We start from the raw sequence: 23,273 nt of genomic DNA on the forward strand, positions 1-23,273 counted from the left end.
GAATTGTTCTTCATAACACAGTAGTGAAGTAGATGCTGGCACAGAGTTACTGTACATGTCCAATGGCTTTAGTTTTGTGAAATGCTTCCTCTGAGATGTCATGCTCCATATAGGCCCTAAGTGCAGACGTCCCCATATCCCTGGGTTGATGATGTGTCCCAGGCACCTGATTGGCTTCTATCCATATGGAGCAGACTGCAGTTTCAGTCAGTAAGATGCCCCTTCTTCTCATGAGATGATGTGCATTTTTAACTAGTCAACTTTAAGACCCTGTTGGGCTATAATTTGAAATACTTGCTATACTAGAAGCTAATGGTTATATGTATGAGGAATGTATATGGTGGGGTCAATGGAGGTTGGATAAGAGCCATGGGCCTGGAAAGTTACTAAGTAAGGGAAAAGGCAATTACATGGCTGCGGTCACTGATAATGGTGGATAGCTGTGGATTAGTGAGGAATGTGGGCTGAGGTGAGGTCAGGTCGCATTAAGGGTAGAAGGAACAGTTTATTACACACATCACTTAAGTTCCTGCCTAGCAACAGAGATGTATTGGCTGTCTAGATGTGCAAGGATTTGACTCTGCTCAGTAGAGGGTATAAATATATGTATTTGTGGAAACATGTCTTTGTCTTGGCAGCTGTTTGACTCAGTGGGTAAATAAACTTAGTTTGAGCTTTTCCTAGTCGTCCGTTTATTTAGAACCTAAAAACCCCAAATTGATTTTATTCCTGTTTACTTGATTGCTTTGTTTTTATTTTTTTAATCTTCAGCCCAAAATGGCAGATGATACCCAGGATCTACAACACTGATCACTCAAAGGTTGGTGCCACTGAGGTCAAGCCTAACATACACTAGCTTACTGTAGTAGATGTAACACATTACTATCTATCTATACACAAATCTATCAAACTCTATTTCTTTATGATGTTTGTCTTTACTTCCCTCAAAAGCACAGAGAACATCAACCATCAGATTAGACACCAGCATGAAACCTACTCCAGGCAACACCACTCTAGCCCAACCTACTTCAGCCACCACAACTCAGACTCCCTATGGTAACCTGCTACAAGGTAAGACTTGCTCATCTAGACACCATTAGATATGTGTTGGTCTTGATTCTTGTCCTGTGCAAAATGTATTTCTTCTACTGGTTGACAAGACTTGCATATTGTGGATATTCAGCCTATAGTTGGCATTTAGTTAAATAAGTTCAAACAGTCCTTTCAACTGTCCTATACTGGAATAAAGACAGAGGAATGCATTGAGATAAATGTAACATGTACATTTATTGATGAAAATGTAAAAATGTACACGTTTTCATATAGCTTAGCAGACAGTATATTTGTTAAATGTAAACAAACATCACTTCATATTTATTCTTGGTACAAACAATATGACTATATAATATGATTATATGACATAATTATTTTGAGTCAAGATTTACTCAACCCAAAGGTAACAATCAGATTTTCAATGCAGGAAGCTCAAGGTAAAACTGAAAAGAGCTGTGTTAAACTACCTCTTGTGACTGTCATCTTATCCCCCCAAAAATCTGGTGAAGTTATTTTGTGTATCATTTTGTTCTCATACAGTATCATACTGAAAGATAATGTATCTTGCCTGTTGCACACAAAAAAGTGTTATCTTTTCCACCAGGTGGCAATCGTAATCTGTGTTTTCAGTGTTATTGTTTTTTTCTCTCCATTAAAGGTTGATCAGGTTCTAATGTTTGTTGTAATGTTTAAAAAAAAATCACTGTTAGGTAATTGACAGTTATGTTTACTTTGTAGTTTATATAAACACATGATCATCACATATTTGTACAGTATTTTATATATATATAAAATAGTACTTTTGTCATTGGTGTGTTCCAACTGGGCACAGACGTCAATTCAAGGTCTTGTTTTGATTTACATTTAGTTGAGTTGTCAACTAAAGTGAATTCAACGTGAAATCAACAAACACATTCACCATGTCATTGGATTAAGGTTAAAAATTGGGTGAAAAAATATAAAATGACACGTCGATTACTTTTTGCAAATCCAATCAGTTTTCCACTTTGATTCAACGTCATCACATTGATTTTTTGGGTTGAAATGACATGGAGACAACGTTGATTCAACTCATTTTTTCCCCAGTGGGTTGCTACATTGTTGTAGAGCAGTTGCTGTTTAGAAATAGTACCATATTGACATTTTCCGTCTCTAAGCAGCTTCGCCTGTTACAGAAGACATCGCTCTCTTCTTTGGCGAAAACTCTCTCCAGTGGTATTGCTGTGCAAACAATGCCAAGGTATTTACATGCAATCCTTCTTAGATCCACTAAGTCTTTGTTGACCCTCCACCATTTCAGGGGGCTCTGAAACATTGTGATGGGTCTCTCTTTGACATACCTCATAAAGTCACAATCAAAGTGTGATTGTTTGCCAGAACCAACTGGAGCAGACACTACACTTGTGCTGATGTCATCCATTGCTTTGAGGATTTGTCCTCTGGATAACTGGACATTGTTATCATCAGAGAGTAGGAGCTTCTTGAATCTTGGGTCCAGGACTGTGCTAACTGTAAGCCAGCGGTTGAACTTGACATTGCAAAAATGCCATTCACATATTTTGGCCAGACCGAATGCTACCTCGTTACCGTTTCGTGCCAACTTTTCGATGTCTCTCTGACATCTGGTCACAAGTGGAATGATACATGATATGGATTCATATCCCGCTCTTGACATTTCTCTTGTTGCCTTTTTGAAAGGCTGAAGTGCGGCTATGACATCTTTGATTGTCTTTATGTCTTCATCTGCAAGCCATAGGTTGTACTCAAGCCTCTGAAGGAGAACAGCTGTAATGGCCTGGTGCTGTTCTACAAATCGCTCCAGCATACTGAGTGAAGAGAGCCAACCGTTACCAACAGACTGGATCAGTCCACTTTCAGGCAAATTTAGCTTCAGTTGATACTCCTTGAGTTTTTGTTCTGCTTTGATGTCACAGTGAAAGAACCTCACAACATTCTGGGACTTTTTCAGCAGAGTTTTAAGTCCAGGATATTTTTCTAGGACGTCTTTGAACGCCAAATCCAAAGTATAAGCAAGACAAGAGATGTGTGTCCATCCAGCTTTTGAGACTTCGTCCTTCATGGTTGTTCCTCCTTCCATGACAACGGTATGGATTTTGTCTTTAATGCCCCATGCTTTTGCTGTCTTCAGCAACTGGTCCACTATGTTTTTTGGCGTATGTTCATCAGGTAAATTGGCTGTTTCCAACACATGGGACTTCAGATGCCAGTCTTTGCCTAGATAGTGACAGGTCACCGTCACAAAAGATACTTCAGCTCTTGAAACCCACAATTCTGATGTCAACGAAATGTCATCTGATGAAGCCAATTCTTTTTTCACCATCTCTTTAGTCTCTTTATACATTTGAAGAAGTTGTAAGCGTAGGTCTTTGGATGTCAGTCGTGAAATTTTCAGTGTGGGCTCAATGGCCCTCATAACAGCGCAGATACCTTTGTCTTCAACAATGGACAATGGTTGTAGGTCATTCACAATCATCTTTAACAAACAGCTTGGGATTTTGTGTGCTGTTGAAGTGTCACCTATGTCAAATGAATATAATTATTTTGTATGATATTGTGGAAGCTACATTATAAAATGTTTAACAAAATACAGTACCAGTCAAAAGTTTGGACCCACCTACTCATTCAAGGTTTTTTTTTCTTCCTATTTTCTACATTGAAAATAATAGTTAAGACATCAAAACTATGAAATAACACATATGGAATCATGTAGCAACCAAAAAAGTGTTAAACAAATCAAAATATATTTGAGATTCTTCAAAGTAGCCACCCTTTGCCTTGATGACAGCTTTGCACTCTTGGCATTCTCTCAACCAGCTTCACCTGGAATGCTTTCCCAACAGTCTTGAAGGACTTCCCACATATGCTGAGCACTTGTTGGATGCTTTTCCTTTCCTCTATGGTCCAACTCATCCCAAACCATCTCAATTGGGTTGAGGTCGGGTGATTGTAAAGGCCAGGTCATCTGATGCAGCACTCCATCACGCTCCTTCTTGGTCAAATAGCCCTTACACAGCCTGGAGGTCATTGTCATGTTGAAAAACAAATGATAGTGGGATGGCGTATCAGATGGGATGGCGTATCGCTGCAAAATGCTGTGGTAGCCATGCTGGTTAAGTGTGTCTTGAATTCTAAATACATCCTTGACAGTATCACCAGCAAAGCATCCCCACACCATCACACCTCCTCCTCCATGCTTCACTGTGGGAACCACACATGCGGAGATCATCCATTCACCTACTCTGCGTCTCACAAAGACACGGCGGTTGGAACCAAAAATCTCAAATTTGGACTCATCAGACCAAACGACAGAATTCCATCGGCCTAATGTCCATTGCATGTGTTTCTTGGTACAAGCAAGTCTCTTCTTCTTATTGGAGTCCTTTAGTAGTGGTTTCTTTGCAGCAATTTGACCATGAAGGCCTGATTCACGCAGTCTCCTCTGAGCAGTTGATGTTGAGATTAAACATTTATTTGGGCTGCAATCTGAGGTGCAGTTAACTCTAATGAACTTATCTTCTGCAGCAGAGGTAACTCTGGGTCTTCCTTTCCTGTGGTGGTCCACCCCTTCCTTGTCCCAACACAATTGATTGGCTCAAACGCATTAAGAAGGAAAGTAATTCCACAAATTAACTTTTAGCAAGGCACAACTGTTAATTAAAATGCATTCAAATCAAATCAAATCAAATCAAATCAAATTTATTTATATAGCCCTTCGTACATCAGCTGAAATCTCAAAGTGCTGTACAGAAACCCAGCCTAAAACCCCAAACAGCAAGCAATGCATGTGAAAGAAGCACGGTGGCTGGGAAAAACTCCCTAGGAAAAACTCCTGAGAAAGGCCAAAAACCTAGGAAGAAACCTAGAGAGGAACCAGGCTATGAGGGGTGGCCAGTCCTCTTCTGGCTGTGCCGGGTGGATATTATAACAGAACATGGTCAAGATGTTAAAATGTTCGTAAATGACCAGCATGGTCAAATAATAATAATCATAGTAATTGTCGAGGGTGCAACAAGCACGTCCGGTGAACAGGTCAGGGTTCCGTAGCCGCAGGCAGAACAGTTGAAACTGGAGCAGCAGCATGGCCAGGTGGACTGGGGACAGCAAGGAGTCATCATGCCAGGTAGTCCTAGGGCTCAGGTCCTCCGAGAGAAAGAAAGAAAGAAAGAAAGAGAGAATTAGAGAGAGCATATTTACATTCACACAGGACACCGGATAAGACAAGAGAATACTCCAGATGTAACAGACTGACCCTAGCCCCCCGACACATAAACTACTGCAGCATAAATACTGGAGGCTGAGACAGGAGGGATCAGAAGACACTGTGGCCCCATCCGATGATACCCCCGGACAGGGCCAAACAGGCAGGATATAACCCCACCCACTTTGCCAAAGCACAGCCCCCACACCACTAGAGGGATATCTACAACCACCAACTTACCGTCCGAAGACAAGGCCGAGTATAGCCCACAAAGATGTCCGCCACGGCACAACCCAAGGGGGGGCGCCAACCCAGACAGGAAGACCACGTCAGTGGCTCAACCTACTCAAGTGACGCACCCCTCCCATGGACGGCATGGAAGAACACCAGTAAGTCAGTGACTCAGCCCCTGTAAAAGGGTTAGAGGCAGAGAATCCCAGTGGGAAGAGGGGAACCGACAAGGCAGAGACAGCAAGGGCGGTTCGTTGCTCCAGCCTTTCCGTTCACCTTCACACTCCTGGGCCAGACTATACTTAATCATAGGACCTACTGAAGAGATAAGTCTTCAGTAAAGACTTAAAGGTTGAGACTGAGTCTGCGTCTCTCACATGGGTAGGCAGACCATTCCATAAAAATGGAGCTCTATAGGAGAAAGCCCTACCTCCAGCCGTTTGCTTAGAAATTCTAGGGACAATTAGGAGGCCTGCGTCTTGTGACCGTAGCGTACGTGTAGGTATGTACGGCAGGACCAAATCGGAAAGATAGGTAGGAGCAAGCCCATGTAATGCTTTGTAGGTTAGCAGTAAAACCTTGAAATCAGCCCTTGCCTTAACAGGAAGCCAGTGTAGGGAAGCTAGCACTGGAGTAATATGATCAAATTTTTTGGTTCTAGTCAGGATTCTAGCAGCCGTATTTAGCACTAACTGAAGTTTGTTTAGTGCTTTATCCGGGTAGCCGGAAAGTAGAGCATTGCAGTAGTCGAGCCTAGAAGTAACAAAAGCATGGATTAATTTTTCTGCGTCATTTTTGGACAGAAAGTTTCTGATTTTTGCAATGTTACGTAGATGGAAAAAAGCTGTCCTTGAAGCAGTCTTGATATGTTCTTCAAAAGAGAGATCAGGGTCCAGAGTAACGCCGAGGTCCTTTACAGTTTTATTTGAGACGACTGTACAACCATCCAGATTAATTGTCAGATTCAACAGAAGATCTCTTTGTTTCTTGGGACCTAGGACAAGCATCTCTGTTTTGTCCGAGTTTAAAAGTAGAAAATTTGCAGCCATCCACTTCCTTATGTCTGAAACACAGGCTTCTAGCGAGAGCAATTTTGGGGCTTCACCATGTTTCATTGAAATGTACAGCTGTGTGTCGTCCGCATAGCAGTGAAATTTAACATTATGTTTTCGAATGACATCCCCAAGAGGTAAAATATATAGTGAAAACAATAGTGGTCCTAGAACGGAACCTTGAGGAACACCGAAATTTACAATTGATTTGTCAGAGGACGAACCATTCACAGAGACAAACTGATATCTTTCCGACAGATAAGATCTAAACCAGGCCAGAACTTGTCCATGTAGACCAATTTGGGTTTCCAATCTCTCCAAAAGAATGTGGTGATCGATGGTATCAAAAGCGGCACTAAGATCTAGGAGCATGAGGACAGATGCAGAGCCTCGGTCTGACGTCATTAAAAGGTCATTTACCACCTTCACAAGTGCAGTCTCAGTGCTATGATGGGGTCTAAAACCAGACTGAAGCGTTTCGTATACATTGTTTGTCTTCAGGAAGGCAGTGAGTTGCTGCGCAACAACTTTTTCTAAAATTTTTGAGAGGAATGGAAGATTCGATATAGGCCGATAGTTTTTTATAATTTCTGGGTCAAGATTCGGCTTTTTCAAGAGAGGCTTTATTACTGCCACTTTTAGTGAGCTTGGTACACATCCGGTGGATAGAGAGCCGTTTATTATGTTCAACATAGGAGGGCCAAGCACAGGAAGCAGCTCTTTCAGTAGTTTAGTTGGAATAGGGTCCAGTATGCAGCTTGAGGGTTTGGAGGCCATGATTATTTTCATCATTGTGTCAAGAGATATAGTACTAAAACACTTTAGTATCTCCCTTGAGCCAAGGTCCTGGCAGAGTTGTGCAGACTCTGGACAATGAAGCCCTGGAGGAATACCCAGATTTAAAGAGGAGTCCGTAATTTGCTTTCTAATGATCATGATCTTTTCCTCAAAAAAGTTCATACATTTATTACTGCTGAAGTGAAAGCCATCCTCCATTTGCGAATGCTGCTTTTTAGTTAGCTTTGCGACAGTGTCAAAAAGAAATTTTGGATTGTTCTTATTTTCCTCAATTAAGTTGGAAAAATAGGATGATCGTGCAGCAGTGAGGGCTCTTCGATACTGCACGGTACTGTCTTTCCAAGCTAGTCGGAAGACTTCCAGTTTAGTGTGGCGCCATTTCCGTTCCAATTTTCTGGAAGCTTGCTTCAGAGCTCGTGTATTTTCTGTATACCAGGGAGCTAGTTTCTTATGACAGATGTTTTTAATTTTTAGGGGTGCAACTGCATCTAGGGTATTGCGCAAGGTTGAATTGAGTTCCTCGGTTAGGTGGTTAACTGATTCTTGTCCTCTGACGTCCTTGGGTAGGCAGAGGGAGTCTGGAAGGGCATCAAGGAATCTTTGGGTTGTCTGAGAATTTATAGCACGACTTTTAATCTTCCTTGGTTGGGGTCTGAGCAGATTATTTGTCGCAATTGTAAACGCAATAAAATGGTGGTCCGATAATCCAGGATTATGAGGAAAAACATTAAGATCCACAACATTTATTCCATGGGACAAAACTAGGTCCAGAGTATGACTGTGGCAGTGAGTAGGTCCAGAGACATGTTGGACAAAACCCACTGAGTCGATGATGGCTCCGAAAGCCTTTTGGAGTGGGTCTGTGGACTTTTCCATGTGAATGTTAAAGTCACCAAAAATTAGAATATTATCTGCTATGACTACAAGATCCGATAGGAATTCAGGGAACTCAGTAAGGAACACTGCATATGGCCCAGGAGGCCTGTAAACAGTAGCTATAAAAAGTGATTGAGTAGGCTGCATAGATTTCATGACTAGAAGCTCAAAAGACGAAAACGTCATTGTTTTTTTTTTTGTAAATTGAAATTTGCTATCGTAAATGTTAGCAACACCTCCGCCTTTGCCGGATGCACGGGGGGTTTGGTCACTAGTGTAACCAGGGGGTGAGGCCTCATTTAACACAGTAAATTCATCAGGCTTAAGCCATGTTTCAGTCAGGCCAATCACATCAAGATTATGATCAGTGATTAGTTCATTGACTATAACTGCCTTGGAAGTGAGGGATCTAACATTAAGTAACCCAATTTTGAGATGTGAAGTATCACAATCTCTTTCAACAATGGCAGGAATGGAGGAGGTCTTTATACTAGTAAGATTACTGAAGCGAACACCGCCATTTTTAATTTTGCCCAACCAAGATCGAGGCACAGACACGGTCTCAATGGGGAAAGCTGAGCTGACTACGCTAACTGTGCTCGTGGCAGACTCCACTAAGCTGGCAGGCTGGCTAACAGCCTGTTGCCTGGCCTGCACCCTATTTCATTGTGGAGCTAGAGGAGTTAGAGCCCTGTCTATGTTCGTAGATAAGATGAGAGCACCCCTCCAGCTAGGATGGAGTCCGTCACTCCTCAGCAGGCCAGGCTTGGTCCTGTTTGTGGGTGAATCCCAGAAAGAGGGCCAGTTATCTACAAATTCTATCTTTTGGGAGGGGCAGAAAACAGTTTTCATCCAGCGATTGAGTTGTGAGACTCTGCTGTAGAGCTCATCACTCCCCCTAACTGGGAGGGGGCCAGAGACAATTACTCGATGCCGACACATCTTTCTAGCTGATTTACACGCTGAAGCTATATTGCGCTTGGTGACCTCTGACTGTTTCATCCTAACATCGTTGGTGCCGACGTGGATAACAATATCTCTATACTCTCTACACTCGCCAGTTTTAGCTTTAGCCAGCACCGTCTTTAGATTAGCCTTAACGTCGGTAGCCCTGCCCCCTGGTAAACAGTGTATGATCGCTGGATGATTAGTTTTAAGTCTAATACTGCGGGTAATGGAGTCGCCAATGACTAGGGTTTTCAATTTGTCAGAGCTAATGGTGGGAGCCGTCGGCGTCTCAGACCCCACAACGGGAGGAGCAGAGACCAGAGAAGTCTCGGCCTCCGACTCCGACTCGCTTAACGGGGAGAACCGGTTGAAAGTTTCTGTCGGCTGAATAAGCGACACCGGTTGAGCATTCCTACAGCGTTTCCCTCCAGAAGCCATGAGAAAGTTGTCCGGCTGCGGGGACCGTGCGAGGGGGTTTATACTAACGTTACTATCTGTACTTGCTGGTGGCACAGACGCTGTTTCATCCTTTCCTACACTGAAATGACCCTTGCCTAACGATTGCGTCTGAAGCTGGGCTTGCAGCACAGCTATCCTTGCCGTAAGGCGATCGTTCTCCTGTATATTATGAGTACAACGACTGCAATTAGAAGGCATCATGTTAATGTTACTTAGCTTCGGCTGTTTGAAGTCCTGACGAACCATGTCCAGATAAAACCTCCGGGGTAGGAAAGTTGAATGAAAAAAAAAGTTGAGTGAGGGAAAAAGTAAAAATATACGGTAATGAAAAAGTAAAAACCGTCAGGTAGCAAAGTAAAAACGGCAACAAAAACGCACAACAGCGTAAACAAGTCTGCAAGTTGTGACCGCATTCCAGGTGACTAACTCATGAAGCTGGTTGAGAGAATGCCAAGAGTGTGCAAAGCTGTCATCAAGGCAAAGGGTTGCTACTTTGAAGAATCTCAATTATATAAAATCAATTTTGATTTGTTTAACACTTTTTTGGTTACTACATGATTCCATATGTGCTATTTCATAGTTTTGATGTCTTCACTATTATTCTACAATGTAGAAAATAGAAAAAAATTGAAAAACCCTTGAATGAGTAGGTGTGTCCAAACTTTTGACTGGTACTGTATATTGTGCGACAAATCTTTACTGTCTCACCTTGTGTAGTTCTGCAACTTGTGTCATACAGAGCAGATGTATTCCTTTCTTTTCCCCTTTGTATGGTGTATTCTAATGAAGCCCTCCTGGAACCATTCCTCCCTGCATTAAAGGTGTTTTTCAGGTACATTAAAATCTCAGGTTAGCATATTTCCCAACCCCACTCTTGTACCATTACTTCCTGCATTTTTAGGTACACTTTACAATATCAAAACTGCTTATGATGCAGTTCTTCAAATACATTGCCTTCAGAAAGTATTTACACCCCTTGATGTTACAAAGTGGGATTGAAATGGATTTAATTATAAAAAAATGAAAATAAATTATAAGATTTAAGCTTAAAAAATTCTAAGCTACCTGGGGCGGCAGGTACCTTAGTGGTTAGAACATTGGGCTAGTAATCGAAAGGTTGCTAGATTGAATCCCTGAGCTGACAAGGTAAAAATCTTGTTCTGCCCCTGAACAAGGTAGTTAACCCACTGTTCCTAGGTTGTCTTTGTAATTAAGAATTTGTTCTTAACTGACTTGCCTAGTTAAATCAAGGTTACATTTTTTAAAAACTCTGTAATGTCAAGGTGGAAGAAAAAGTCTAACATTTGTCAAATATATTATGAAAAATTAAACACTAACATATCTTGATTAGATAAATATTCAACCTCTTGAGTCAATACATAGTAGAATCACCTTTGGCAGCGATTGTATCTGTGAGTCTTTCTGGGTAAGTCTGTAAGAGCTTTCCACACATGGATTGTGCAACATTTCCCCATTATTCTTTTCAAAATTCTTCAAGCTCTGTCAAATTGGTTGATCATTGCTAGACAACCTTTTTCAGGTCTTTTTTTGTTGTTGTAATTTTTACCCCCAATTTCGTGATTGTCTCATCGCAGCAACTCCCCAACAGCTCGGGAGAGGCAAAGGTTGAGTCATGCGTCCTCCGAAACATGAACCGCCAAACCACGCTTCTTAACACCCGCTCTCTTAACTCAGAAACCAGCTGCACCAATGTGTCGTAGGAAACAACGTTCAACTTGACCAAAGTCAGCCTGCAGGCACCCGGCCTGCCACAAGGAGTTGCTAGAGTGCGATGAGCCAAGTAAAGCCCCCTCCCGGTCAAACCCTCCCCTAACCCAGAAGACGTTGGGCCAATTGTGTGCCGCTTATGGGACTCCCAGTCACGGATAGTAATGACACAGCCTGGGATCAAACCCCAGGCTGTAGTTATGATGCAACACTGCGATGCAGTGCCTTAGACCGCTGCCCATTTTCAGGTCTTGCCATAGATTCTGAAACAAAATTCAGTCAAACTGTTACTCGGCCCTTCATGAACATTTGCTGTCTTCTTGGTAAGGAACTCGTGTATATTTGGCCTTGCATGTTAGGTTATTGTCTTGCTGAAAGGTGAATTCATCTCGCAGTGTCTTGTGGAAAGCAGACTGAACCAGGTTTTCCAATAGGATTTTGCCTGTGCTTAGCTCTATTACGTTTCTTTTTTTATCCTGAAAAACTCACCAGTCCTTAACGATCACAAGCATACCCATAACATGATGTAGCCACCACTATGCTTGAAAATATGAGGATTGGTACTCAGTAATGTGTTGTATTGCATTTGTCCCAAACAAAATACTTTGTATTCAGGACAAAAAATTAATTGTTCTCCTCCTGCTGACGATTAGCAGAGCGAATGTCTTTCGAGAATCGGTAAATTATTTTTGACAAATAGTTCAATATAGCAGGCAGGAGTGAGTACACAATCATTTAATTAAATTTTTGTATTGGGTGTATCTACCGACAGCCTGAATAGGTCCTGAAAGATACATCAGTTTTGTTAATTTTGTTTTACTCTGCTTGCAAATCTGCTGGATCTGGTTTGACCAGATACAATGCTATTTCACAGTAAACAAATTGACAACAGACTTTTAGCACGGTTATAGGGAAGGACAATCAGCAAGCAGAGCACTTACACAAATGACTGATGATTGGCTGAGAGAAATTGATGATAAAATGAATGCATATGCATACACATACATTGTGATATTGTTGTATGGTGATATTGAACATTTTGTATTGTAAACTCAGCAAAAAAAGAAACGTCCTCTCACTGTCAACTGCGTTTATTTTCAGCAAACTTAACATGCGTAAATATTTGTGTGAACATAACAAGATTTAACAACTGAGACATAAACTGAACAAGTTCCACAGACATGTGACTAATAGAAATTGAATAATGTGTCCCTGAACAAAGGGGGGGGGTCAAAATCAAAAGTAACAGTCAGTATCTGGTGTGGCCACCAGCTGCATTAATTACTGCATTGCATCTCCTCCTCATGGACTGCACCAGATTTGCCAGTTCTTGCTGTGAGATGTTACCCCACTCTTCCACCAAGGCACCTGCAAGTTCCCGGACATTTCTGGGGGGGAATGGCCCTAGCCCTCACCCTTCGATCCAACAGGTCCCAGATGTGCTCAATGGAATTAAGATCCGGGCTTTTCGCTGGCCATGGCAGAACACTGACATTCCTGTCTTGTAGGAAATCACACACAGCACGAGCAGTATGGCTGGTGGCATTGTCATTCTGGAGGGTCATGTCAGGATGAGCCTGCAGGAAGGGTACCACATGAGGAAGGAGAATGTCTTCTCTGTAACGCACAGCATTGAGATTGCCTGCAATGACAACAAGCTCAGTCCGATGATGCTGTGACACACCGCCCCAGACCATGACGGACCCTCCACCTCCAAATCGATCCTGCTCCAGAGTACAGGCTTCGGTGTAACGCTCATTCCTTCGACGATAAACGCGAATCCGATCATCACCCCTTGTGAGACAAAACCGTGACTCGTCAGTGAAGAGCACTTTTTGTCTGTCCTAACTGGTCCAGTCACGGGGATTTTGTGCCCATAGGCGATGTTGTTGCCTGTGATGTCTGGTGAGGACCTGCCTTACAACAGGCCTACAAGCCCTCAGTCCAGCCTCTCTCAGCCTATTGCGGACAGTCTGAGCACTGATGGAGGGATTATGCGTTCCTGGTGTAACTCGGGTAGTTGTTAATTTGTAAGTCGCTCTGGATAAGAGCGCCTGCTAAATGACGTAAATGTAAATGTTTCTTTTGGTGTTTTTCAGAGTCAGTAGAAAGGCCTCTTTAGTGTCCTAAGTTTTCATAACTGTGACCTTAATTGCCTACCGTCTATAAGCTGTTAGTGTCTTAACGACCGTGCCACAGGTGCATGTTCATTAATTGTTTGCGGTTCATTGAACAAGCATTGGAAACAGTGTTTAAACCCTTTACATTGAAGATCTGTGAAGTTATTTGGATTTTTACGAATTATGTTTGAAAGACAGGGTCCTGAAATAGGGACATTTCTTTTTTTGCTGAGTTTAGATATGTAGTGGCGTAATAATGTTATGTACTGTTTTATATTTTGTTTTATATTTAATGTAAATGCTTTAATATGTTTGGATCCCAGGAAGAGCAGCAGCTAATGGGGATCCCTAATAAGTACAAAAAAATATAATAATAATAATAATAATAATATCTTGGATATACTACGAGAGGACATCAATGCATTATGTGCCAGTCTAGAATTCCCGCCAAAGTGTTGCCTGAACCAATGAGTCTCCTTGGTGATGGATAAACTTTACATCAACGGGCAATTGTATCAGGACTCTAGAGTAAATCCTTGGCTATTTTAATGCAATGTTCAAATCTGAGTTTGTGTGTTGTAATGCATGACAGCTTCAACTATAACGAATACATGCTCTATTGATCTTCACAGGACAAGGAAAGGGCTGCATATAGCTCAGGTTAAAACCTCTTGACGCACGCCAAGGATAGGGGGCGCTACAACGATTTTTGAAAAAAATACGTGCCCATTTTAAACGGCCTCCTACTCAAACTCAGAAGCTAGGATATGCATATAATTAGTAGATGTGGATAGAAAACACCCTAAAGTTTCTAAAACTGTTTGAATGGTGTCTGTGAGTATAACAGAACTCATATGGCAGTCAAAACCCCGAGACAGATCCTAACAGGAGGTGGAAATCTGATTTGTGGACTCAACTTCAGCACTTTGCCTATAAAACACACCGTGAGTTAGGATTCATTGAGCACTTCCTATGGCTTCCACTAGATGTCCCCAGTCTTTACAAAGTGGGTTGAGTCTTCTACGGTACAAACTGACTGAATGAGAGGCTGTGGAACTTGGTCATAGGGGGAGGGCCATTACCATTATGATGCGGGCGCCCCTGGCTACCCTCCCCTTTCGAAACGTTTAGAAAGACAATGCAATCGTCCCCCTTGAATATTATTGAAGCTCTGGTTGAAAAAGGCCCTAAAGATTTATGTTATACAATGTTTGACATGTTTGAACGAACTTACTTTTTTTTTTTGCACATTCGTGACGAGAAGTCCCGCGCACTACGGTACATTTTGAGTAGCCTTCGGAACGCGCTAACAAGAAGAAGCTATTGGGACATAAATGATTAACTTTTTCGAACAAAACTACATTTGTTGTGGACCTGGTATTCCTGGAAGTGCCTTCTGATGAAGATAATCAAAGGTAAGGGAATATTTACAATAGTATACAAGAATAGATTTGATATTCGATTGTTCCAAGATGGCGCTGACCTGTATCGCTAGCCTATTTTTCTGAGTATATTATCCCCTTTTATTGCAAAGTGTGATTTCCCAGTAAAGTTATTTTTAAATCTGGCAATGCGGGTGCTTTCACAAGATGTTAATCTATAATTCTTTGAATGACAATATTACATTTTAAAAATGTTTTCGAATAGTAATTTAGGTAAATTGTGGCGCTGATTCACCGGATGCATTTGAGAGAAAATATTTTCTCAACATCACGCGCCGATGTAAAATGTTGTTTTTATATATAAATATGAACTTTATCGAACAAAAGAATGCATGTATTGTGTAACATGATGTCCTAGGAGTGTCATCTGATGAAGATTGTCAAAGGTTAGTGCTGCATTTAGCTGTTTTTTGGTTATTTGTGATGCATGTGGTTTATCGGAAAATGGCGATGTGGCTACTTTGACGATATACTCCTTTAACATAATCTAATGTTTTGCTTTTGCTGTAAAGCCTTTTTGAAATCGGACAACGTGGTTCGATTCAGGAGAGGTGTATCTATAAAACGATATAAAATAGTCCTATATTTGAGAAAAAAAATTATTACATTTTGCTATGGTTCGGTTATGAATATGGCGATATGATTTTTCGCTGGATGTTGATCCCGCATGCGGGACGAGCGCTTCAAGAGGTTTTAATGTATGTATCCTTCCTAACAAAATACATGAGATTTTTAACTTAGTAAACATAAATAATCTTCACATTTTAGCTTTAACCGAAACACATCTGTTAATGATGGGCAAATTAACATTCATGGATATAGTCTACTTAGAAGGGATAGGAATAGGAATGGTGGTGGTGTAGCATTGTACATTCAGAATCATATACCCTTTAAGAGGAGGGATGATCTTAATGTATTTCAAGTAGAGGTATTATGGACTCAAGTACATCTGCCTCACCAGGCACACATATTGGTAGGATGAGTGACCTTTGCACTAGGTTTGACCAGGCCACAGATAGTAACAGATGTATTCATTTTGGGTGATATTAATATAAATTGGAAGGATCATAATAATTCAAATAGAACTAAATGATTGAGTAATGCCAAGAGCTGTGGTTTGAAATTGTGAACGAGACACTATTGGAGTGTGTACAGCCTGCGCAAAAAACAAAGCAGAGCTCATGCCTCATCATGCATCCTTACAATGTATTAAAAATCTAAACATATTGCCCAGCATTTGTAGAACAACTAAAGTTACATGAATAACTCTAAATTAAGCATATAGGAGTACCTATTACTTTGTTAACCACTCAACACAGAATAGCCGCATGTGCACACTCCCTCAAATTGTTTGGAGAAAATATTGATATTTTATTCAGCTTTGTTCAATTGTATTCTTCATACTGTAAAATAATATAAAATAATACCACAAAATTATAAGCAAATCTTGTCTGCTAAATGTACTAGTGTAGCCCACAATTATTTGCCATAGCCACATCAGGACCTAACATAAGGACAACTCAGAGTATGCTATTCTTTTCTTCTGAAATAGACTACATCATCAAGATAAAGGGTGGATATTTTTAATAATCACAAATCTAAAATATATTTAGGTTTGTTTAACACTTTTTCGGTCTACAATGTAGAAAATAGTAAACATAAAAAATGAGTAGGTGTGTCCAAACTTTTGATTGGTAATGTATCTATCATGCCCATCTAGTGTGGAGGTTGACAGGAGAACAATAACAAAACCAGCTGATATGGCCAATCATTTTGCAGATTTTGTTTACAAAGAAAACTAATTTACTGAGAGATAATGTAAACGCCCATTCTTACAAACAAGCTATTGTCCAATGGATTGATGATCATATTATGAGCAGAAAACCCAATGGTAAATCTACAGGTTATGATCTTATGGACCATTTTTTACTTCGCTATTCTGCTCCCCAGATTGCAGCTCGACTGAAATACATATTTAATTGGTCACTGGAAAAGGGGAAATTTCCAAATGTATGGAAGCATGCTAAACTGTGTCCAATCCCAAAGACAGCAAAGAACCCATTACACCTGCTAATAGTCGACCAATCAATCTACTCCCTTCACTCAGTAAGACATTGGAGGGTATTGTGAGTAGACAAATATGGGAGTATATGGAAAAGAACAATCTGATCGCAGCCAATCAGCATGCTTCTCGCAAAAACCATTCCACTGCATTGGTTGACATGACTGACCAGTGGCTCAATGCTATGGATAATGGCAGGTGTGTGGGTGTACAATTTTTTTTATTCCAGTGCAGCATTTGATTTAGTGGAACATTGAAATAATTTTGACAAAATTATTGCATTATGGGTTTAAGGAGACAGCATTGAATTGGGTACAGTCATATCTAACGGACAAGAAACAGTCCGCCTATATAAAAGGGTAATTTTCTTCCCCTCATGCTTTAAACAGGGGAATACCGCAGGGCAGCTGCCTTGGGCCACTTCTTTCCTTAATTTATACCAACGACCTTATTTATGCCTTATCTGGAACTCAAGCTACTATATTTGCAGATTATACTACAATTTATACAGCAAGACAATCGGTTCAACAGGTACAGCAAGCTCTACAAGTAGAGATCCAAATAAAATAAATTGCTTTGCCACATTTTTTGCCATTTTACTTTAGTGCCTTGTTGCAAACAGGATGCATGTTTTGGAATATTTTTTATTCTGTACAGCCTTCCTTCTTTTCAGTCTGTCAATTAGGTTAGTATTGTGGGGTAACTACAATGTTGTTGATCCATCCTCAATTTTCTCTGATCATAGCTTTTAAACTCTGTAATGCATGGTGAAATCCCTGAGCGGTTTCCTTCCTCTCCGGCAACTGAGTTAGGAAGGATGTCTTTATAGTGACTGGATGTATTGATGCACCATCCAAAGTGTAATTAATAACTTCACCATGCTCAAAGGGATATTCAGTTATTTTATTTTTACCCATCTACCAATAGGTGGCCTTCTTGGTCTTTGTGGTTTAATCTATAATGCTCGACTGAGGGACCTTACAATTATCTGTATGTGCAGTGATGAAGTAATCATTCAAAAATCATGTTAAACACTATTATCCTCTTTGGGGTAGGGGGCAGTATTTTGACATCTGGATGAAAAGCATGCCCAACGTAAACTGCCTGTCCCTCAGGTCCAGAAGCTAGGATATGCATATAATTGGTAGATTTGGATAGAAAACACTCTAAAGTTTCTAAAACTGTTAAAATAATGTCTGTGAGTATAACAGACCTGAGTTGGCAGGCGAAACCCCAAGGACAAACCATCCAGGGGAAGAAAACAATTGAGGTCATAGGATTTTCCAAAGAATTTCTATGGGACTCCCTTTTTATTAGGAACCTGGTTGCAGTTCCTATGGCTTCCACTAGATGTCAACAGTCTTTAGAAATTGTTCAATGTTTTTCTTTTGAGAAATGAAGAAGTAGTGCTATTCATTGTAAGTGTCACTCCAGATGGACTCTACTGTTTTGGTGCGAGTGAACTGGAATGCGCTTCACGTTTTTATCCGGTATTAGAAACTGTTTATTCCGTCTTAAATTTGATCGATTTTATTTACATTTTAGGGTACCTGAGGTTGGATTAGGAACGTTGTTTGAAATGTTTGGACCAAGTTTACAGGTAACTTATTAGCTACTTTATAGGCATGTTGGGCGAGTTGAAACCGGTGTATTTCTTTCATTTTTGGGACATAAAGAAGGACATTATTGAAGAAAAGGACCATTTGTGATGTTTCTGGGACATTTTGGAGTGCCAAAAGAAGATCTTACATTTTTACATTTTAGTCATTTAGCAGACGCTCTTATCCAGAGCGACTTACAGTAGTGAATGCATACATTTCATACCATGCATTTTTTTTCTTCTACTGGCCCCCCGTGGGAATCAAACCCACAACCCGGGCATTGCACACACCATGCTGGTGTTGCAAACACCATGCTCTACCAACTGAGCCACGGTTGGTTGGTTGGTTGATCATTTATTATATCGCTATTTCTGACTTTTGTGGCGCACCTGTCTGGTTGAAATATGATTTTCATGTGTTTGTATGTGGGGCGCTGTCCTCAGATAATCACATGGTTCGCCATAAAGCCTTTTTGAAATCTGACACGGCGGCTGGATTAACAAGAAGTTAAGCTTTATTTTGATGTATAACACATATATTTTCAAGAATGTTAAATATTTGAATTTAGTATTTTTGAATTTCGTGCTCTGCAATTTCACCGGATGTTGGCCAGCGTCCCACCTACCCTGGAGAGGTTATGCACACAGAGTGGGTCCATGTAACTTATTATGTGACTTGTTAAACAAATCTTTACTCCTGAACTGATTTATGCTTCAATGCCTGTAAAAAAGGCCGTCCTCACCTCTCCTCTCTATCCAACTTCCCCTCACAGTCCCTTAAGTTTCCCTTCAGTCCCGTTAGTTTGGCTGCTCAGCCTACTTAAGTTATCAATCACCCATCATAGCCCTGCCATTCCCAACCAATCAGAGTGCTTGGTAATGCACATCTGGACACCGCCTGTCCACTCAGGTCGGAGTGTCATCGTCGTCCAAAGGGAGAAGACGCACATGCTGTGTAGTAATAGATAATTACCACTAATTACTTCATGTTACTTTGATAAGTTTCAGCCATATGTTCTACTGTATTGCTGCTTCGCGTATTGCTTATCATACAGTTGAAGTCGGAAGTTTACATACACTTAAGTTGGAGTCATTAAATCTTGTTTTTAAACCACTCCACAAATTAAATCTTGTTTTTAAACCACTCCACAGATTATTTCACTTATAATTCACTGTATCCACATAATTCCAGTGGGTCAGAAGTTTACATACACGAAGTTGACTGTGCCTTTAAACAGCTTGGAAAATTGCTGAAAATTATGTCATGGCTTTAGAAGCTTCAGATAGGCTACTTGACATCATTTGAGTCAATTGGAGGTCTACCTGTGGATGTATTTCAAGGCCTACCTTCAAACACAGTGCCTCCTTGCTTGACATCATGGGAAAATCAAAATAAATCAGCCAAGTCTGGTTCATCGTTGGGAGCAATTTCCAAATGCCTGAAGTTACCACGTTCATCTGTACAAACAAAAGTATGCAAGTATAAACACCATGGGACCACGCAGCCGTCATACCGCTCAGGAAGGAGACGCGTTCTGTCTCCTAGAGATGAATGTACTTTGGTGCGAAAAGTGCAAATCAATCCCAGAAGAACAGCAAAGGACCTTGTGAAGATGCTGGAGGAAACGGGTACAGAAGTATCTATATCCACAGTAAAGTGAGTCCTATATTGTCATAACCTGAAAGGCCGCTCAGCAAGGAAGAAGCCACTGCCCAAAACCACCATAAAAAAGCCAGACTATGGTTTGCAACTGCACATGGGGACAAAGATCGTATTTTTTGGAGAAATGTCCTCTGGTCTGATGAAACAAAAATAGAACTGCTTGGCCATAATGACCATTGTTATGTTTGGAGGGAAAAGGGGGAGGCTTGCAAGCTGAAGAACACCATCCCAACCGTGAAGCACGGGGGTGGCAGCATCATGTGTAGGGGTGCTTTGCTGCAGGAGGGACTGGTGCACTTCACAAAATAGATGCCATCATGAGGGAGGAACATTATGTGGATATATTGAAGCAACATCTCAAGACATCAGTCAGGGAATTAAAGCTTGGTCGCAAATGGGTCTTCCAAATGGACAATGACCCCAAGCATACTTCCAAAGTTATGGCAAAATGGCTTAAGGACAACAAAGTCAAGGTATTGGAGTGGCCATCACAAAGCCCTGACCTCAATCCTATAGAAAATGTGCAGATCTGAAAAAGCGTGTGCGAGCAAGGGGGCCTACAAACCTGACTCAGTTACACCATCTCTGTCAGGAGGAATGGGCCAAAATTCCCCCAACTTATTGTGGGAAGCTTGTGGAAGGCTACCCGAAACGTTTGACCCAAGTTAAACAAATTAAAGGCAATGCTACCAAATATTAATTGAGTGTATGTAAACTTCTGACCCACTGGGAATGTGATGAAAGAAATAAAAGCTGAAATAAATCATTCTCTCTACTATTATTCTGACATTTCACATTCTTAAAATGTGAAATGTGACCTAAGACAGGGAATTATAACTAGGATTAAATGTCAGGAATTGTGAAAAACTGAGTTTAAATGTATTTAGCTAAGGTGTATGTAAACTTCCGACTACAACTGTATGTAATTCTGTACTGCCATAAGTGTTATTATTGCATTGGTTGCAATAATTTAGCAGAAGTTGTTTAATTGTTGTATTGGTGAACATTGTCTTTTGCATCCACACACTTCCACAGCGTTTTCCATAGTGGCCTTTATTAAGGTGTTTTATCGTGCTGCCATGGGTGAGCTTCTAGAGTCATCCCAGACAGTTCTTGGAGCTTGCTCATGCGCAGAGTAATTTATGACCCTGTTGCGCCAGGGCAGATCTGATAACATTCTCACACAAGGCTGGAGAGAGAGGGTGTCATAAATCTTGACCCTTTGTCAATCCAAGTAATTTGTTTCTCTCTCCAAGAGGTGAATGTTTAAATTGATGTTTATAGTGATGCTGTGTTTATAGCCCTTTATAGACAAGTGTAATGCCATTTGCTATTTATTCATGTACAGATATGTAAATTGCATAGTCATACCCTTTAACTAATACTGTTTACATGTATGCATATCTTTGTTTTATAGAACCACAACAATAAGATTCCAAGTCATTCGGATGACCAAAATCCAATAAACATCTTCAAATGGAAACGTGTGTGTGTGTGTGTGTGTGTGTGTGTGTGTGTGTGTGTGTGTGTGTGTGTGTGTGTGTGGTAGTGACTATCAAGAGTATAGTGATGGGCCTCAACATCATCTTCTAACCGGACAGCACTATAGAGGACTGAACCAATCAGAACCAATCAGTTATAAGTATATAGCGGGTGAGGGCATTCACAGCCGACCACTCAGACTGGTGAGAGCATACCACCAGCCAACCGTTTTTACGTGGTCCTTTTAGTCTGATTTTTACATGGTCCGTCATTTCTCCGGATTTAGCGAACCAATAGTTTTTACAATACCTTTTGACTCAAGACATTTCAGCTTTTCATTTTTAATTAATTTGTAACATTTTCTAAAAACATACTACCAATTTGACGTTATGGGGTATTGTTTGTAGGCCAGTTACAAAGAAATCTGAATTTAATCAATTTTAAATCCAGGCTGTAACACAACAAAAGTTGGAAAAAGTCAATGGGTGTGAACACTTTCTGAAGGCACTGCATAATCTATATTATGGTCGGTTTTCAGATAAATGTTTTAGATTGTATGTCCTTTAATGGATTTGCTGTTGCATCCTTTACAAAACAAATAAACAGTGTACATGGGGTTTGTGCAAAAGATTTCTCAATGATTTGGTAATAGATTTTAAATGTTGTCTTACGAGAATAAGGTCTTTTCTGGAACGTCTTGGAACCCCCATTCCACTTCCTGTTGGAGTATGATAATGGAATTATGTTTTAGTCTTTTTTAGTAAGATTATAAAAGTTAGATCAGTATTCTCCTTCAGTTATACATTCAAAAGTATAATCTTGGTCAACAACAGAATGACAACCCAATAATTGTCCTTGTTGACTCACCTGTTTCTCACATTTGGGGTTCTCTCTGTGCTCACTGAGCGAGTATAGGAATCTGGCTGTTGGAAGTATGTACGCGTTGTGATCTGGTAGTCGTTTCCATATCCTCGTTCCAATCCTGAATCGTTAGAGTTCGTCATCCTGGCCATCATCCTACATTTAACTACTTCGTCTGGACTATAATTAGCATACATTTTTGACTGCTTGTGCTTGACTTGATTGACAAGTTCAGAGCCTTTTAATAACCAGAGTAGGGAATAACCTTAATGTGATGGCTTCCTAGAACACAGGTCTTTATATGTCCCGTGTCTAAGATTCTGTTTCTGTTCTAGTAAAATGAAAGTCACCTCCTTGCCACGTCAAACTTCTACCTATGAATAATGAGAGACTAGAATAGTGAAAGGAAATGAATATGGTTTCCTGGATCTGTTATGACTCATTTGAACGTCACCTGTGCAAACCTCTTAAGAGTTTATTTTTGCACCGGTGCGTCAATCTAAGTAACATAATACAAAAAATCACCATCAAAATCCATCAGTTTAAGCTAGAGATATCTCTGCCTATGACTGCCCTTCGCATCTGCGGTGGAAGGGAGCCGAGCTACAGCAGTGTTTGTCAGACCATGAGACATACTGAAAATCGGTCTTCTCGTGAAAACGTCTCTAGCCGTGTCTGC

At 40.7% G+C, this 23,273-nt stretch overlaps 1 protein-coding gene across 1 annotated transcript; it reads right to left on the reverse strand.

Moving 5' to 3' along the window:
* Nucleotides 1-1,262: 1,262 nt before the first annotated feature.
* Nucleotides 1,263-22,996, reverse strand: LOC115201435 (zinc finger BED domain-containing protein 4). Its single transcript, XM_029765053.1, has 4 exons — nucleotides 22,601-22,996; nucleotides 22,405-22,451; nucleotides 10,345-10,446; nucleotides 1,263-3,591 (listed from the first exon to the last, which is right to left on the reverse strand). The coding sequence occupies exons 1-4, from the start codon at nucleotides 22,789-22,791 to the stop codon at nucleotides 2,147-2,149; spliced, it is 1,785 nt and encodes a 594-aa protein (XP_029620913.1). The 5' UTR covers nucleotides 22,792-22,996; the 3' UTR covers nucleotides 1,263-2,146.
* Nucleotides 22,997-23,273: the final 277 nt, after the last annotated feature.

The sequence above is a fragment of the Salmo trutta genome, chromosome 10, assembly GCF_901001165.1.
Source record: "Salmo trutta chromosome 10, fSalTru1.1, whole genome shotgun sequence".
Lineage (NCBI taxonomy): Eukaryota > Metazoa > Chordata > Actinopteri > Salmoniformes > Salmonidae > Salmo > Salmo trutta.

What these genes read in the sequence shown, in the direction of transcription:
- LOC115201435 (XM_029765053.1), bottom strand. Translation starts at nt 22,791, where the DNA reads ATGTATGCTAATTATAGTCCAGACGAAGTAGTTAAATGTAGGATGATG. An exon ending in ACCCCAAATGTGAGAAACAG is followed by an intron (nt 22,452 to 22,600) that starts GTGAGTCAACAA and finishes ATACTCCAACAG; the next exon opens with GAAGTGGAATGGGGGTTCCA. An exon ending in AAGTTGCAGAACTACACAAG is followed by an intron (nt 3,592 to 10,344) that starts GTGAGACAGTAA and finishes CATTTGACATAG; the next exon opens with GTGACACTTCAACAGCACAC.